Raw genomic sequence first — 17,372 nt, forward strand, 5'->3', positions numbered from 1 at the left:
AGCAATTTGCGATAAAGTCAAAAGTAGAACAAGGTCTTCAAGTTACTAGCTGGCAGCACTTGGGTGCACACAAAGAAACCTTGTTGACCACGTACCAAGCGATTGGCCGGTCTGTGGTAAGTTATGCAGCGCCAGTGCATATTCAGATCTGTCAGAATGTCGCCCTCCGAACAGCGATGGATGGTCCCCTCAGTTCTCATGTGGACCACCTCCAATAGGAGACTAAGAACCTACCAGTGCGAAGACATGCAATTATGTCTTCGCTGTCTAAGCAATACCTTTTGGGCTGTTAGCGCAGAGACCATCCAAATCATAATCTTGTGGATAGATATCTACCGCCCAGGAGCCTTAAGGTAGATCTGGCTTCTGGGGAGCGTGAGGTTCAGCGCTACAAGAGATAACCTCTAGATCAGGCGGTATATCAAGCAGGTCTAGATAACATTCATGCAGACACGGTAGCAGATGCGGTAAATAGCTACCGAGTGAATGTAGTCCTTGGAGAACGACCGCCTCCCATTGCACCTAAAGAAATTAACCTCCCCCGGCAAACCAGAGTTGTTCTGGCTCAATTACGTTCCAGCAGATGCAGCCGCCTCAACTCCTGCAGACCAAGGATTGAAGCCGACGTGCAAGATGTATGTCTCGATTGTAACCAGGGACAGCACGATACACGTTAACTGTTTAACTGCCCAGCCAGACCCAGATCCCTGTGGACGCACCCCATCTTAGTCGCACTGGCTCCCAATTAAATACTGAGTGCCAATGATACTCGATGACGGCTGGAGGCGAGCGGCGGATCTTGGGGCAAGCGGCCCGCCACAACGAGGGATACATGTGCAATCCCACAAAAGCCAAATTCTTCAATATCAGCTATATTTGTGCCCATGCCCCGACGGAAGACAAAGACAAGCAGACCATGGATATTTTCTACGAGCGCCTAGAGAGAGAATAGGACCGCTGTCCCGCCCATGATATTAAAATCGTTCTGGAAAATTTTAATACGAAGATAGGGAAGGAAGACATTTTTGGTCCAACAGTCGGAAAGTTAAGCCTTCACGAGATAACGTCCAGTAATGGGTTGAGGCTGATAGATTTCGCCGCGGCCAAAAAACGTGGTAGTTAGTAGCACCAGATTTCAACATAAAAATATTCACAAAGCCACATGGCTGTCACCCGATCATGCGGTTGGGGCGCTGGGCCAATAACCCAAACCATCCAGCTTTACTCCGGTGGATCGGAGAGCCACAATCCGCATAAAAGCCATATCTTCAACATCAGCCTTATTTGTGCCCATGCCCCGACGGAAGACAAAGACGAGCAGACCAAGGATATTTTCTACGAGCGCCTAGAGAGAGAACATGACCACTATCCCGCCCATGATGTTAAAATCGTTCTTGGAATTTTAATGTGAAGATATGGAAGGAAGACATTTTTGGTCCAACAGTCGGAAAGTTAAGCCTTCACGAGATAACGTCCAGTAATGGGTTGAGGCTGATAGATTTCGCCGCGGCCAAAATACGTGGTAGTTAGTAGCACCAGATTTCAACATAAAAATATTCACGAAGCCACATGGCTGTCACCCGATCAAAACACGAGAAACTAAATTGATCACGTTTTGATAGATATCACGTTGTGATAGAAGACATTCATCCAGCGTTTTAGATGTACGATCGATCCGTGGACCGAATATAGATTCAGATTATTATCTTGTTGCAGCAAAGGTTCGCACCCGTTTGAACATGGCGAGGAAAGTACGATCTGACACTGTACGGAAGCTGGACATTGAAAAGCCGCAAACACAACAAATGGCAGCATCATACTCCACTCGACTGACCCAACTGCTTGATGAAAGCACTCCTTGTTCCGATGATATAATGGCGCAGTGGCGAACTATTGCACACTCCATGGAAATTGCCGCGAAATCCGTACTTGGGTACCGGAAGCCTCCTCCAAGAAACCCATGGTACGACCAAGTGTGTCGAGATGCTACTGAAGCCAAGAATGCGGCATATAGAGCAACCCTGCAATCAGTAGCAAAGGAGAGAGGAGAAACGTCTATTCCGCCGAAAGAAAAAGGAAATGGAAAGACGTGAGTGTGAGCGAATTGAGATGTACAGCAGTCAGAATAAAGTCCGGAAATTCTACCAAAGAATTAAACATCAAACCGATGGCTTTGATGCAGGCACATTCTCCTGCAGAGACAAAGAAGGAAATCTAGTAACTGACACAGATAACATACTGAGGATATGGAAAGAACATTTTACCCAACTGCTAGTGTCCGAGGTTGGCGGCGAAGAGGATACCGCAGAACCAATCCCTGATGATGGTATAGAATGTGTGCCTCCTAGTCAGAATGAGGTAGAAGTAGCAGTGACCCGACTAAAGAACAACAAGGTAGCAGGAGCCGACGGGTTACCCGCTGAAATATATAAGACTGGAGGCGACACGCTGATAAGGCGTATGCATCAGCTCGCCTGCGCAATTTGGCTAGAAGAATGCATACCCGATGATTGGAACCTCAGCATACTATGTCTCGTATACAAGAAAGGAGACAAGACGGAATGTGCCAACTACAGAGGAATAAGTCTCCTCCCCATCGCATACAAGATACTCCCGATGATAATTTTTGTAAGATTAAAACCTGAAGGCAATGAGATAGTTAAGCCTTTCCAACGGGGCTTTAGACCTGGTAAATCCACCCTGGACCAGATATTCACACTGCGCCAAATCCTGGAAAAGACCCGAAAAGGCAAATCAATATCTTTAGTGACTACGAAGCCGCCTTCGATACTCTTTTACGTTCAAAGGTATTTCAAGCCATGTCCGAGTTTGGTATCCCTGCAAAATTAGTAGGACTCTGCAGGATGACACTTGCTGATACGCGTTCCTCAGTAAGAATAGGAAAGAATCTCTCCGAACCATTTAATACCAAACGAGGATTCAGACAAGGACACAGCCTACCGTGTGATCTCTTTAATATCCTACTGGAGAAGATTATACGAGATGCAGATGTGAATAGATATGGCACACTAATCACAAGATAAGACATGCTACTCGCCTATGCCGACGTCATCGATATCATAGGCCGATTACCGGAAGTAGTAACTGCAGCCTTTGAAAGAATCGAAAGATGTAAATGGAGATAAGACGAAATGGATAGTTTCAAAATCCCAAAAAGCCTTGCAGAACCGAGCAGATAAAGAAAATGGAGAAAGTTGGGAACCACAACTTTGAGACAGTCAGTAACTTTATCTACCTCGGCACCGGCGTAACGGAAACGAATGACACCAGTTTTGGGATTTAGTTTTGAGATTTGGACTAAGTAAGCAGTTTAGAGAGTTTAGAGTTTAACAAGGCCACCTCTCAACAGACGAAGATTACACTATACAAGACACTGATACTACCCGTGATTTTTGGTGTTGCCCAAAAAGTAATTGCGGATTTTTCATATAGTCGGCGTTGACAAATTTTTTCAACGGCTTGTGACTCTGTAATTGCATTCTTTCTTCTGTCAGTTATCAGCTGTTACTTTTAGCTTGCTTTAGAAAAAAAGTGTAAAAAAAGTATATTTGATTAAAGTTCATTTTAAGTTTTATGAAAAATACATTTACTTTCTTTTAAAATATCCGCAATTACTTTTTGGGCAACCCAATATATGTTTCTGAAGCATGGGTACTTGTGAAATCAAACGAGACAGTGCTTGGAGTATATGAGAGAAAGATTCTTCGTAAAATATATGGACCAGTTTGCGTTAATGGAGAATATAGGCAACGTATGTACCACGAGCTGTATGAGCTGTATGACGACGATAGCATAGTTACACGCATCAAAATACAACGGCTGCGTTGGCTAGGTCATGTTGTCAGAATGGATGTAGAAGCCCCAGCAAAGATGTCTTTTGAAGGCAAACACGGTGGTACACGCAAACCGGGAAGACCAAAAGCCCGTTGGAAAGATAAAGTGATGGGAGACACCTCGAAACTTGGTGTTAGAGATTTTAGAATGAGATCGAAGAAGATCGAAGCCTTGGAACGCTATTCTACGTTCGGCTGGTGGAACAAATATTCTGTCATAGCCAATTAAAGTAAAATAATGCAAGTAATATTTAATTTTCTTCCCGAATACTTATTTTCATCATTGTTTGGTATTCTTTAAGATATTTTTAAAACTTTTTTATGGTAGAAATAATCCTACGGTGTTTGTGTTGTTTTCGGAAAACACTCATCATACCATGTTTATAAAAGAGACTCATGAGTATAAGTATTTGCGGTGGTAGTTTTAATTCAGGCGTCGCTCGTTGGCTTCATAGCGCTACATACACATCAACACCACCGTTGATTAGTTGCGTTGATTCAGTGAGACAAGTATTTTTGCGGTGCACCGCAAATCCGATAAACCTTTGCAAAACTCTCTTTTGTACCATTAGCCATATTTCTAACAAATGAACCTTAAGCAATTCCGTTTTGCAAACACAGTTTACAACAGTTTTCCCAAGCCATATAAATATTACCATTAAGTTTAGTGAAGTATCCATTTCAAAGTTTTGCTAAATCATAATTAGTAACATTTGCTGTATTTTATGGTGCTTATAAAAAGTTTCTAGCCATCAGAAAAAAAAACTCAAAAACTTATAACTAATTATACTAACTATTCGTCAAGTCCACAAAGCTTATCCGATTGTTTGTTTGATCGGCTGATTCAGATTTTAACGATCGCACCTTCCTTTGTCTCGCTATATAGAAAATTTTGTAAAATGTCAAACAAAAAACAAATGGGAAGAAACACACGGAGAGAGAGAGAGAGAGAAAAAACAACAACATCAAGTGTTAAAATTTTTGTTTAGGGTATTTGTTACCAAAAATTAACATGAACACAACACAGAAAGAAGCCAAAAAAAAAATCAACATAAAACAGTCAATTAAACATTTCTTTTCAAACATAGGTCCTATCGAATAATTATGGATCATTTAACATTAAAAAACTCAAGCATTTTCTCTTTAACTCAAAACATTAAGAGAGGATATACAGGACATCATGTAACATGAAACAGAAACTCAAAATGAAAAGTAAACCATTTGGACAAACTAGAAATGCCAAAAGAAAACACTCAATTGTTACATGGTTGGTGGAGGGACGGACAATCATTCTCACCTGTATTGGCAGATTTTCCTAATAGACCTTTTGTAGACGAAGTGAAGATTCGAGAGTTGAGAATAGATAAAGAAAATGCAAGATAAAGAAAAAATAATATATTAATATATTGCATTGTTATATCAAAACGGAGTGGTATTTAAAAACAACAGTTCTCAAAATATAAATATTGTCTTTGAATTATTAGAGATTGGCTAAATAAGTGTTATTTATTTTCTATACCCACCATCAAAAAAAAAGGGACATAGCCATTTTGTCATTCCGTTTGGAACATATCGAAATATCGATTTCCGAACCAACAAATGTGCGTCCGTCCGTCTGTCTGTGGTAATAACGTTACAGTCTTTAACTCGTATAAGCTTGCTAAGTTCGGTCGGGCCGATTCTTGGGAACCCACCACCATGGATTTTGCTAAAACTTTGCACAAAGGAATTGAACCGTACTTTACACGATTGTTGAACACTAGCTACTAAATTTCAGCTTCATTGGACAAATTGAGGCTTTTGGGGCTTGGGATGTCAAATCAGGAGATGGGTTTATATAGGAGCTAAATCAGGTTATACACCGATTTGGACTATGCTTGTCATGAGTTTTGGAAGTCATCACAGAATCCTACGTGCAAAATGTCAGCTCAATTGGGCAACAAGATGAAAAATCAGGAGATCAATTTGTATGGAAGCTATATTGGGTTATAGACCGATTCAGACTATACTTAGCACGATCTTTGGAAATCGTAACACTACATGCAAAATTTCAGCCCAATCGGTTTATATTGGGTTGCCCAAAAAGTAATTGTCGGTAATATAGTAGTAATATAGTCGGCGTTGACAAATTTTTTCAACGGCTTGTGACTCTGTAATTGCATTCTTTCTTCTGTCAGTTATCAGCTGTTACTTTTAGCTTGCTTTAGAAAAAAACGTGCGCGAAATTTTGTTTACATTTGTTTGTTTGCCGTCAATTTTAATATGGAGCCCACAAAGGAGCATTTTCGTCATATTTTACTTTATTACTTCCGTAAAGGAAAAAACGCGGAGCAGGTTGCTAAAAAGTTACGAGATGTGTATGGTGATAAAGCCTTGAAAGGAAGACAGTGTCAAAATTGGTTTCGCAAATTCCATTCTGGAGATTTTCACTTAAAGATGAGCCACGTTTAGGTCGGCCAAATGAAGTTGATGATGACCAAATCAAAGGATTAATCGAATTGGATCGTCATGTAACTGAGCGTGTGATAGGAGAGATGTAAATATACCAAAATCAACCGTTCATTATCACATAAAAAGTCTTGGACTGGTGAAAAAGCTTGATATTTGGGTACCACATGTATTGAAAGAAATTCATTTAACAAACCGCATCAACGCTTGTGATATGCACCTTAAACGCAATGAATTCGATCCGTTTTTAAAACGAATCATAACTGGAGATGAAAAATGGATTGTTTACAACAACGTTAGTCGAAAACGATCATGGTCCAAGCATGGTGAACCAGCTCAAACCACTTCAAAGGCTGATATCCACCAAAAGAAGGTTATGCTGTCTGTTTGGTGGGATTGGAAGGGTGTGGTATATTTTGAGCTGCTTCCAAGGAACCAAACGATAAATTCGGATGTTTACTGTCAACAATTGGACAAATTGAATACAGCCATCAAGGAGAAGCGACCAGAATTGGTCAATCGTAAAGGTGTCATATTCCACCAGGACAACGCTAGACCGCACACATCTTTGGTCACTCGCCAAAAACTGAGTGAGCTTGGCTGGGAACTTTTGATGCATCCACCATATAGCCCTGACCTTGCACCATCAGACTACCATTTATTTCGATCTTTGCAGAACTCCTTAAATGGTAAAACTGTCGGCAATGATGAGGTTCAGTTTTTTGCAGAAAAAAGGCCAGAAGTTCTATGAGCGTGGAATACTAAATTTGCCAGGAAGATGGCAAAAGGTCATCGAACAAAATGGCAATTATTTATTTGATTAAAGTTCATTCTAAGTTTTATTAAAAATGCATTTACTTTTTTTTAAAAAATCCGCAATTACTTTTTGGGCAACCAATAGGTTATAGACCGATTCAGACTATACATAGCACATGCACATGCAAAATTTCAGTCCAATCGGTTAATAATTGCAGCTTCTAGGAGCTTAAGAAGTCAAGTCGAAGGACCACTTTGTATAGAAGCTCTATCCAAATCTGAACCGACATGGCACACTTGCAATCCCGAACGATCAATATTTTGAGGTGTTTCAAACGGAATGACTAGCTTAGTATACCCCCCGTCCTGTGGTGGTGGATAAGAAAATAAAGTTTTTCAGCTGAAAGATCGCACCTATATTTTTGTATTTTTTTACAACTTTCAACAACTGTGCTAAGTATAGTTAAAATCGGCCCATAACCTGATATAGCTGCCATATAAACCGATATGGGATTTTGACTTCTTGAGCCTATAGATGGCGCAATTCTTATCCGATTTGGCTGAAATTTTGTACAAGGGCTTCTCTCATGACGTTTAACATACGTGTCGAATATGGTATGAATCGGTTTATAGCCTAATACAGCTCCCCCGTAAACCGATCTCCCTATTTTACTTCTTCAGCCCCCAAAGTGAGAAATTCTTACTAGATTCGGCTGAAAATTTACACCATGACTGCTACTTTGGTCTCCAATATTCAGATCAGTTGGGGTCCGAAATGAACCATAACTTGATATTCTTCCAATAACATAGCAATTCTTTTCTTTTATCTTTTGTTTGCCTTAAAAAGAGATGACGTGGCAAGAGCTCGGTAAATGCCAACCATGGTGGTGGGTATCTAAGGTTCGGCCCGGCCAAACTTAGCATGCTTTTACTTGTTTGCCATTATTCATATGCTTCAAGTCTATGCTAACATATGGTCATTAGCGATTTGCAAATCGCATTGCGAATCCTTTTGAATCCATCAGCCAGCCAGCAGGAGTTTAAGTATGTGCGCTCGAGTGATTGTTTGGCTCATTATTGTTTTTGGCCACACACATTAAAGCCTTAAACCAACTGGTGTCCAAAGCCGTCTGTTAGAGTGTTCGGAACACTCGTGTCAAGCTTTATTGTGTGGTCGACATGTGAACAAACCAACGGGCTGACACATAATGAATGAATGAGTGAGCGAACGAATGAATTATTTAATTAAATGATTTTTAAATTATCAATATAATTAAGTTTAAGTCATCAAAAACCCCAACGATATTGGTCACGAAGACCAATCATGGGGGGAGCGGGCGGTGGCACACGGCATAAAATCAATATAGCCAAGCCGGGCAAAAAGAGGGGCGAACTCAAGTAGGGTCTGCGTGTTTTTTTGCGGTTGGAGGGATTACAATTTATTAACAATATCCGGCAATCAATGGTCAATGAGGCATGGCCAGGCATTAATATGTGTTTAACTTTCGTTGAGGAAAACCCTTTCAGGGAAAGTTGGGATTTGGTTTCGCTGAATGTGTCTGTGAGGCACCCAGCTTTACGGGGTGTTTTTGAGTAATGTTGTGTATGTAATTTTCACTTAAACATTACTTACGGAATCGGATTAAATAGTCATTCTCCTATTAAAACCAAAAGGGAGAGAGACAGATAAGTGCATGGGGTTTTTTGTTTGCCTTTGGGCCAACAACGCTTGTTGTAATTGCCATGGCAGGGATTAACTTTTCGTTGTTACATGAAATTATTATGAGATTCCAAAAACAGGCAAATGAATGTTGGTTTGGCAATTAAGGTAAGGATTTAAAAATTACACAACAATTAAACTCAACGAGAGATATCAATGTGGGGCGATGCATTTTAATGATAATTTTTTTCTTTGTTATTTAAGATTGACATAATCAATATTTTTGACAAATCCTTATTTAATTAGGATTTCTCAACGAAAAGCTTGCAAATATTTGATTTGATATACTTACACAATAAGGCGGCTGTATTTGTCAGTTGAGCATTTCCCGGATTGGTGGCCGTGTTCGTCAACGACGATTGAGTCATAGCTGCCAGAGCAGCTAAGTTTTGTACAGTCATCGGAGGTAGAAGACCGGCGGCAGCCGCTGCTGCTGTGGCCGCAGTACTATCCGCCGTATTTGTTTGTGCTCCCAGACCTAAGTGAAATATAATAAAAATTGAAAAAATTTCATTAAATTTTTGAACCCAATGAACCCTTTTCAACTCCAATAGAGTTGAAAAGGGTGTGTAAATTGTGATATGATAAAGCGAAACGCTCTGAATTACACCAAACGAAAAATTGATACCACAGTATTCATAGCGAATTATTATGTAATGATGATGTAAAGCCTTATAAAGGGCGATTTTTTAAGAGCTATAGGAAAGTTTTTCAAAAAAAAGGTTCCAACAAACTGTAAAAGCGTGCTAAGTTCGGCCGGGCCGAATCTTATATACCCTCCACCATGGATCGCATTTGTCAAGTTCTTTTCCCGGCATCTCATTTTAGGCAAAACATGATATAAGAAAAAATTTGCTCTGCTATTAGAGCGATATCAAGATATGGTCCGGTTTGGACCACAATTAAATTATATGTTGGATACCTGTGTAAAATGTCAGCCAAGTCGAATAAGAATTGCGCCCTTTGGGGCTCAAGACGTAAAATAGAGATCGATTTATTTGGGAGCTGTATCGGGCTATAGACCAATTGAGACCATAATAAACACGTATGTTGATGGTCATGAGAGAATCCGTCGTACAAAATTTCAGGTAAATGGGATAATAATTGCGACCTCTACAGGCTCAAGAAGTCAAGATCCCAGATCGGTTTATATGACAGCTATATCAGGTTATGAACCGGTTTGAACCATACTTGGCACAGTTGTTGGATATCATAACAAAACACGTCGTGCGAAATTTCATTCCAATCGGATAAGAATTGCGCACTCTAGAGGCTCTAGAAGTCAAGACCCAAAATCGGTTTATATGGCAGCTATATCAGGTTATGAACCGATTTGAACCATACTTAGCACAATTGTTGGATATCATAACAAAACACGTCGTGCAAAATTTCATTCCAATCGGATAAGAATTGCACACTCTAGAGGCTCAAGAAGTCAAGACCCAAGATCGGTTTATATGGCAGCTATATCAGGTTATGGACCGATTTGAACCATACTTGGCACAGTTGTTGGATATAATAAAACACGTCGTGCAAAAATTCATTCAAATCGGATAAGAATTGCGTACTCTAGGGGCTCAAGAAGTCAAGACCCAAGATCGGTTTATATGACAGCTATATCAAAACATGGACCGATATGGCCCATTTACAATACCAACTGACCTACACTAAAAAGAAGTATTTGTGCAAAATTTCAAACGGCTAGCTTTACTCCTTCGGAAGTTAGCGTGCTTTCGACAGACAGACGGACGGACGGACGGACAGACGGACGGACATGGCTAGATCGACATAAAATTTCACGACGATCAAGAATATATATACTTTATGGGGTCTCAGACGAATATTTCGAGTAGTTACAAACAGAATGACGAAATTAGTATACCCCCCATCTTATGGTGGAGTGTATAAAAAACAAGTAAAAGCGTGCTAAGTTCGGCCGGGCCAAATCTTATATACCCTCCACCATGGATCGCATTTGTCGAGTTCTTTTCCCGCCATCTCTTCTTAGGCAAAAAAGGATATAAGAAAAGATTTGCTCTGCTATTAGAGCGATATCAAGATATGGTCCGGTTTGGACCACAATTAAATTATATGTCAGCCAATTCGAATAAGATTTGCGCCCTTTGGGGGCTCAAGAAGTAAAATAGAGAGATCGATTTATATGGGAACTGTATCGGGCTATAGACCGATTCAGACTATAATAAACACGTATGTTGATGGTCATGAGAGAATCCGTCGTACAAAATTTTAGGCAAATCGGATAATAATTGGGACCTCTAGAGGCTCTAGAAGTCAAAAACCCAGATCGGTTTATATGACAGCTATATCAGGTTATGAACCGATTTGAACCATACTTGGCACAGTTGTTGGATATCACAACAAAACACGTCTTGCGAAATTTCATTCCAATCGGATAAGAATTGCGCACTCTAGAGGCTCTAGAAGTCAAGACCCAAAATCGGTTTATATGGCAGCTATATCAGGTTATGAACCGATTTGAACCATACTTGGCACAATTGTTGGATATCATAACAAAACACGTCGTGCAAAATTTCATTCCAATCGGATAAGAATTGCACACTCTAGAGGCTCAAGAAGTCAAGACCCAAGATCGGTTTATATGGCAGCTGTATCAGGTTATGGACCGATTTGAACCATACTTGGCACAGTTGTTGGATATAACAAAACACGTCGTGCAAAAATTCATTCAAATCGGATAAGAATTGCGTACCCTAGGGGCTCAAGAAGTCAAGACCCAAGATCGGTTTATATGACAGCTATATCAAAACATGGACTGATATGGCCCATTTACAATACCAACCGACCTACACTAATAAGAAATATTTGTGCAAAATTTCAAGCGGCTAGCTTTACTCCTTCGGAAGTTAGCGTGCTTTCGACAGACAGACGGACGGACGGACGGACAGACGGACGGACATGGCTAGATCGACATAGAATTTCACGACGATCAAGAATATATATACTTTATGGGGTCTCAGACGAATATTTCAAGTAGTTACAAAAAAAAAAAAACGAAATTAGTATACCCCCCATCTTATGGTGGAGGGTATAAAAACGAGTAAAAAATATTCCGTGTTTGAAGTTTGGAATGGTTACTAAATTTTTTTTTCGATTTTCTCCCATTGTACAACGTCTCATCTTTCCCACATGCCCTCAACTATTCCGCATAATGATACCTAAAGCCATACTGACCTCTTTCCTGATTTCTCTCAGTTATAAACTCGTGTTCTCAGGTTCCGGATGACCCCCAATGACCGTATTTCGTCGTCTTACCGACTGTTTCACTTTTACATAATGCAATGGGCCCATGCCCATATCTCCGACTAAGCCGCCCCAAAGGCTACGAATTCACCTTATGTTAACTGAAGGCAGTCCTCTAGTCTCTATGGCCAATTTGTCTGTCCTTTCGTTCCCTCTTTATCCGCTATGGTCCGGCAAACAAACGATGCGGATCGTGCCATCCTCGGAAGAGGCGTTAACCACTTACTTACACTACAAGACCTTATCGTCTTAGTTGTTTTAGCTCTGATGAGCAGTTTTCTGCTCGTAAAGATGTTCACACTTGAACTCACGTTTACCTCACATTTACATCATACCACCTAACCCATTCCGTGATCACCCTGATCCCCGTCTGCAGAACAGAAGTATGGTCTGGCAGTCTGAAACAGATTTCAGTCCCAGGGTCCTCAATACAGACTCCCAGGCCCACTTTGTACTCTACCTTTGATCCATCTATGTAGCATAAACTTCCAGAAGGTAATACCAGAGTTTCATCAATCCTAAACAGTACTGCTGGTATTTGTGCCTCGCACTCGATCTCAAGTGTCGTCTCTAGTATCCGATCCAAAACTTATTGCATTCCTTTTTAATCGTTGCCTCCATTATGCCACGATAACATAATGTTTAGAGGAGAGGATGACCTGCTCCTATCCTGTATCCATTATTGCATCACCTTAAGTCTCATAGCAGCAGTAGTAAAAAAAATGCAAATTTTCCCATTAAGGAGCATGGGAAAAATTTTCATGTCTCGATGAGTGCTGTCCGATTCAAGTTGAAGCTCAATGATTAGGAGCCTCCTTTTTATAACCGAGTCCGAACGGTGTGCCGCAGTGCGACAACTCTTTGAGGATAAGTTTTTACATGGAAAACTACTTCACAAATGTCACCGTGAACGGTGACCTCCAACAAAAATACCACAAAAAAACGTCAGTAGTGGTTATCCCCTCCCAATGCTGGCAATTATGCCATGTAAAATCTTCTCCCCAAAGAGGTGTTGCACTGCGGCACCCCGTTCGGTTTCGGCTATAAAAAGGAGGTCTTTTATCACTCAACTTTTAAGTTGAATCGGAAAGCATTCATTACAAGTGTAAAGTTTTCCTGTTCCTTAGCCGTCGGCGGTATTCTCTTCGCCGCCGATGATGGCAACGAAAAGAATACCGCAGAAGCAATCAATGATGATGGTGTAGAATGTTTACCTCTTCGTCAGAATGAGGACCAAGTAGCAGTGACCTTACTAAAGAACAACAAGGCAGCAGGAGCAGACGGGTTACCCGCTGAACACTTTAGGACCGGAGGCAACTCGCTGATTAGGCGTATGCATAAGCTTATCTTCGCAATTTGGCTAGAAAAACGCATACCCGATGATTGGAACCTCAGCATACTATGTCCCATACACAAGAAAGGAGACAAGACGGAATTTGCCAACTACAGAGGAATAAGGCACCTTCCCATCGCATACAAGATACTCTCGAGCGTACTGTGTCAAAGACTGTGTCAAATTATCTCATTGCCTTAAGTCAATGAGATAATTGGTGGTAAGTCCACCCTGAACCAGATATTCACACTGCGCCAAATCCTAGAAAAGACCCCAGGATGACAAATTAACCCCTACCATCTCTTTGTTGACTACAAAGACGCTTTCGATACCCCTTTACGTTCAAAGGTTTTTCGAGTCATGTCTGAGTTTGGCATCCCTTACGCATTCCACAGTAAGAATCTTTCCGAACCATTTAATACCAAACGAAGTTTCAGACAAGGAGACAGCCTATCGTGTGATCTCTCCGACGTCATCGACATCATAGGTCGATCACCGGAAGTAGAAACTGCAGGCTTTGAAAGAATCGAAAGAGAGTCAGTGAAAATGGGTCTGTAAGTAAATGGAAATAAGACGAAATGGATGGTTTCAACTCCCAAAACGTCTTGTACAAACGAGCACATAAAGAAAATGGAGAAAGTTGGGAAACACAACATTGAGATAGTCAGTAACTTTATCTACCTCGGCACCGCCGATATATGGGTTGATGCCAAAACCCTTTTCCTACGGATCCATGTGTTTGTCGGGCGTTCCCTCCTTCACTGTCCTTGCCGGTTCCAGTCTAAGACATTTTTCGATATATCATCGTGTGGTCGGCGTAGGATATTTCCCAACCAAGTCCATTTTTTCCGGATTTCTATATGGGAAGGGGTTGTGTTTGTCTTTATTTGAAATATGGTTTGGTCAGAAAATTCGAAGTAGAACGACAACTACGATTTATAAAAACTTGGATTTTGCAGGTAGTCGCTTGTGTCCAGCTCCAAGTTGTACAGTCATACAATAAAACGAGTAAAAACGCATTAAGTTCGGCCGTACCGATTTTTTGATACCCACCACCATGGATATATTTTTTATCAAAATTTTTTATAACACTACTATATCCATATTAAAAGCCAAATATAGTCAGATCTTAATCATATTTGGTACAGGTTTCGAGGAGCCCTTTACTCACTGTTTCAAATAGACAAATAGACCCCAAAGCTGAAGGACGGTCTATATGGCAGCTATATCTAAAAGTAGCCCAACGATATTCGGGACAGATATTGGAAGTCTTGATACAACTCACTGTTCCAAACTTCGGCGAAGTCGAGTAATAAATGTGCTTGTTATAGACCTAAGACCCTAAATCGGTAGATCGGTCTATATGACAGCTATATCCAAATATGTTTTGATCTGCACCATTTTCGGTTCGAATATCGGCGTGCCTGATAAAACTCACTATGTCAAATTTCAGCGATATCGGTTAATAAATGTGCCTGTTATAGGCTTAAGACCCTAAATCGGCATATCGGTCTATATGGCAGCTATATCCAAATATAGTCCGATGTATCCCATTCAAAAATTTAACCTGCGTATAGAAAAAATACGAGTCTGTGCAAAATTTCAACTTAATATCTCATTTTTTAAAGACTGTAGCGTGATTACAACTGACGGACAGACACACGGACATCATTAAGTCGTCGTAGAGTTTTACAACGATCCGAAATATGTACTTTGTAGGGTTGGAAATGGATATTTCGATATATAACAAACGGAATTACTAGATGAATAGACCCCCTTTCCTATGGAGGTGGGTATTAAAAACATAACGCAACACTTTCATTATACCCTGACTATTGTCTTATATGAGATGGCATTGCATCTTCAAACTTTGTTGAGTTTAAGAAAGACACTTCTAGCCTTGTTAATACGGTCGCGGATATCTGATTCCGCTACTCCGTCCTTTTTGATTTTGCTGCTAAGATAACAAAAGTTGTTAACGTCTTCAATGCCATGGCCATTTATAGTGAGTGGGGTCACACTTGTTGTGCCAATCCTCATCAACTTAGTCTTAGCTATGTTGGTTTTCAAACCATCTGAGACAGATTTTTCAGACAAGCGTTCCAATTTTGCTTTCATGTGATCAAAGCAATGGGTGAAGAATCCGTGTAGTAAATGTCTTCAAGGAAATCGTTTATATCTGATCGAATACCGTAGGGTGCGTATGCATTCGTTCCCTCTAAGACAGAGTCCAGTAAAATAAAAAATAGCGATGGCGAAAGAAAACACCCTTGTTTTACTCCTTTATGAGTCTCGAAAGGTCGACTTTCATGTCTATTGATACGGACTGAGTCTTCAGCATTCCTACAACTCTTCAATCAGCGTTAAGATTTTTGTAGGCATATTAGTTCAAGGATAAAAATTTTTGATTTTCGAACATATTCTAGATCGAAAATCATAGTCAATAGTTTCTATTCAAGGAAGATCATACCAAAGAACTTATAAAAGTAAGGCTGGTATATGCTGTTATTTAAAACTCTTTGACTGGCATGATGGATCGCAATTTCTGATACGCCATGTGTCTTAATCAACATCGTTGTCAAATTGATTAAGGTGCTCTACATACCCAACGACTATTGAGTACGGTGTAGAGCATACTTTTGTTTTGAAACAGGGCTCAATAAGTCTAGACAAATTTGAAGTAGTCACTTAATGAAGTAAAACTGTGTATAATCAGATGAATTTATAGCATGTAAGAAAATATCTCATATATCTTTATATGGGTTGCCCAAAAAGTAATTGCGGATTTTTTAAAAGAAAGTAAATGCATTTTTAATAAAACTTAGAATGAACTTAAATCAAATATACTTTTTTTACACTTTTTTTTCTAAAGCAAGCTAAAAGTAACAGCTGATAACTGACAGAAGAAAAAATGCAATTACAGAGTCACAAGCTATGAAAAAATTTGTCAACGCCGACTATATGAAAAATCCGCAATTACTTTTTGGGCAACCGAATATATAAAATTCAATTTGTGTTTGTTTGTTTGTCGGTTTGTTTGTTTGTTCCGTATAGACTCAAAAACGGCTGAACCAATTACCTTGAAATGTTCACAGATTGTGTAGGTTGGTCTAGAAGGAAACTTAGGCTATATAATTTTTTGATATCGGGAGGGGGGCGGACCCTCCCCTTACCCCAAAAGTACTACCCAGAAATAAAAGTGGACCGATGGGGACAATATGAGAATCAAATGAAAGGTATTTAGGAGTAGAGTACGAATTTCATAATAAAAGTTGGGTCCAAGTACCTGGGGGGCCGCCCCAGCCCCAAAAACCCCTTAAAATAGGTTTATTGGACTATTATGACATTATGGGACTCAAATGATAGGTATTCGGGAGTATTTTACGAATTTGGTCAGGAAGTAAGAAAAGGCATTATAAGTTATTGACAACGGAAGGGGGCGGACCCTCCACCATTACCCCAAAAACACCACCCAAAAGTGGACCGATAGGGGCAATATGGGTATCAAATGAAAAGTATGCAAGAGTAGATAACAAAGCTGGCATACAAATTCATGTCGAAGTATAGGGGGTCACCCCACCCCCACAAAAACGACCAAAATGGGCACATTAGGCAATCACGGATATATGGGCCTAGGTTTCTTTGTTCCGTATAAACTGAAAAATGGCAGAACCGATTTTGACGAAATTTTCGCATATTGTGTAGATTGGTCTAGAAGGCAACATAGGCTTTATAATTTTTGGATATTGAAAAGGGGATGGACCCTCCCCATCATGCCAAAAACACAACCCAAAATCAAAATTAGACCGATCGGGACAATATAGGTCTCAAATGAAATGTATTGGAGAGTAAAATACGAATATGGTTTTAAAATTTGAGTCTAAGTACCCATCGGGCCGCCCTAAACCGACATATTGGACTTTCATTTCAATATGGGGCTCAAATGAAAGGTATTCGGGAGTAGATTTTGAATCTGGCA

At 40.2% G+C, this 17,372-nt stretch overlaps 1 protein-coding gene across 10 annotated transcripts in view; it reads right to left on the reverse strand.

Annotated features, from left to right (window-relative positions):
• The window catches only part of LOC106082527 (CUGBP Elav-like family member 2), a 632,612-nt gene that overhangs the window by 91,508 nt on the left and 523,732 nt on the right, over positions 1–17,372 (reverse strand). For 6 of the 10 annotated variants that reach the window (XR_009397811.1, XR_009397808.1, XR_009397810.1 and 3 more), the window contains 3 exons: positions 9,071–9,256; positions 5,152–5,178; positions 4,649–4,732 (listed from right to left, as the gene is read on the reverse strand). Coding sequence is in view for 1 of the 10 variants with exons in the window: in XM_013245088.2 (XP_013100542.2) it covers positions 4,649–4,732; positions 5,152–5,178; positions 9,071–9,256 (297 nt within the window). In the remaining 9 variants the exon portion in view is untranslated. The remainder of the gene's footprint in view (positions 1–4,648; positions 4,733–5,151; positions 5,179–9,070; positions 9,257–17,372) is intronic. The other 4 variants (XR_009397814.1, XR_009397813.1, XR_009397816.1 and 1 more) reach the window with 2 other exon arrangements.

This window comes from Stomoxys calcitrans, chromosome 3, assembly GCF_963082655.1.
Source record: "Stomoxys calcitrans chromosome 3, idStoCalc2.1, whole genome shotgun sequence".
NCBI classification, from domain to species: Eukaryota; Metazoa; Arthropoda; class Insecta; order Diptera; family Muscidae; genus Stomoxys; species Stomoxys calcitrans.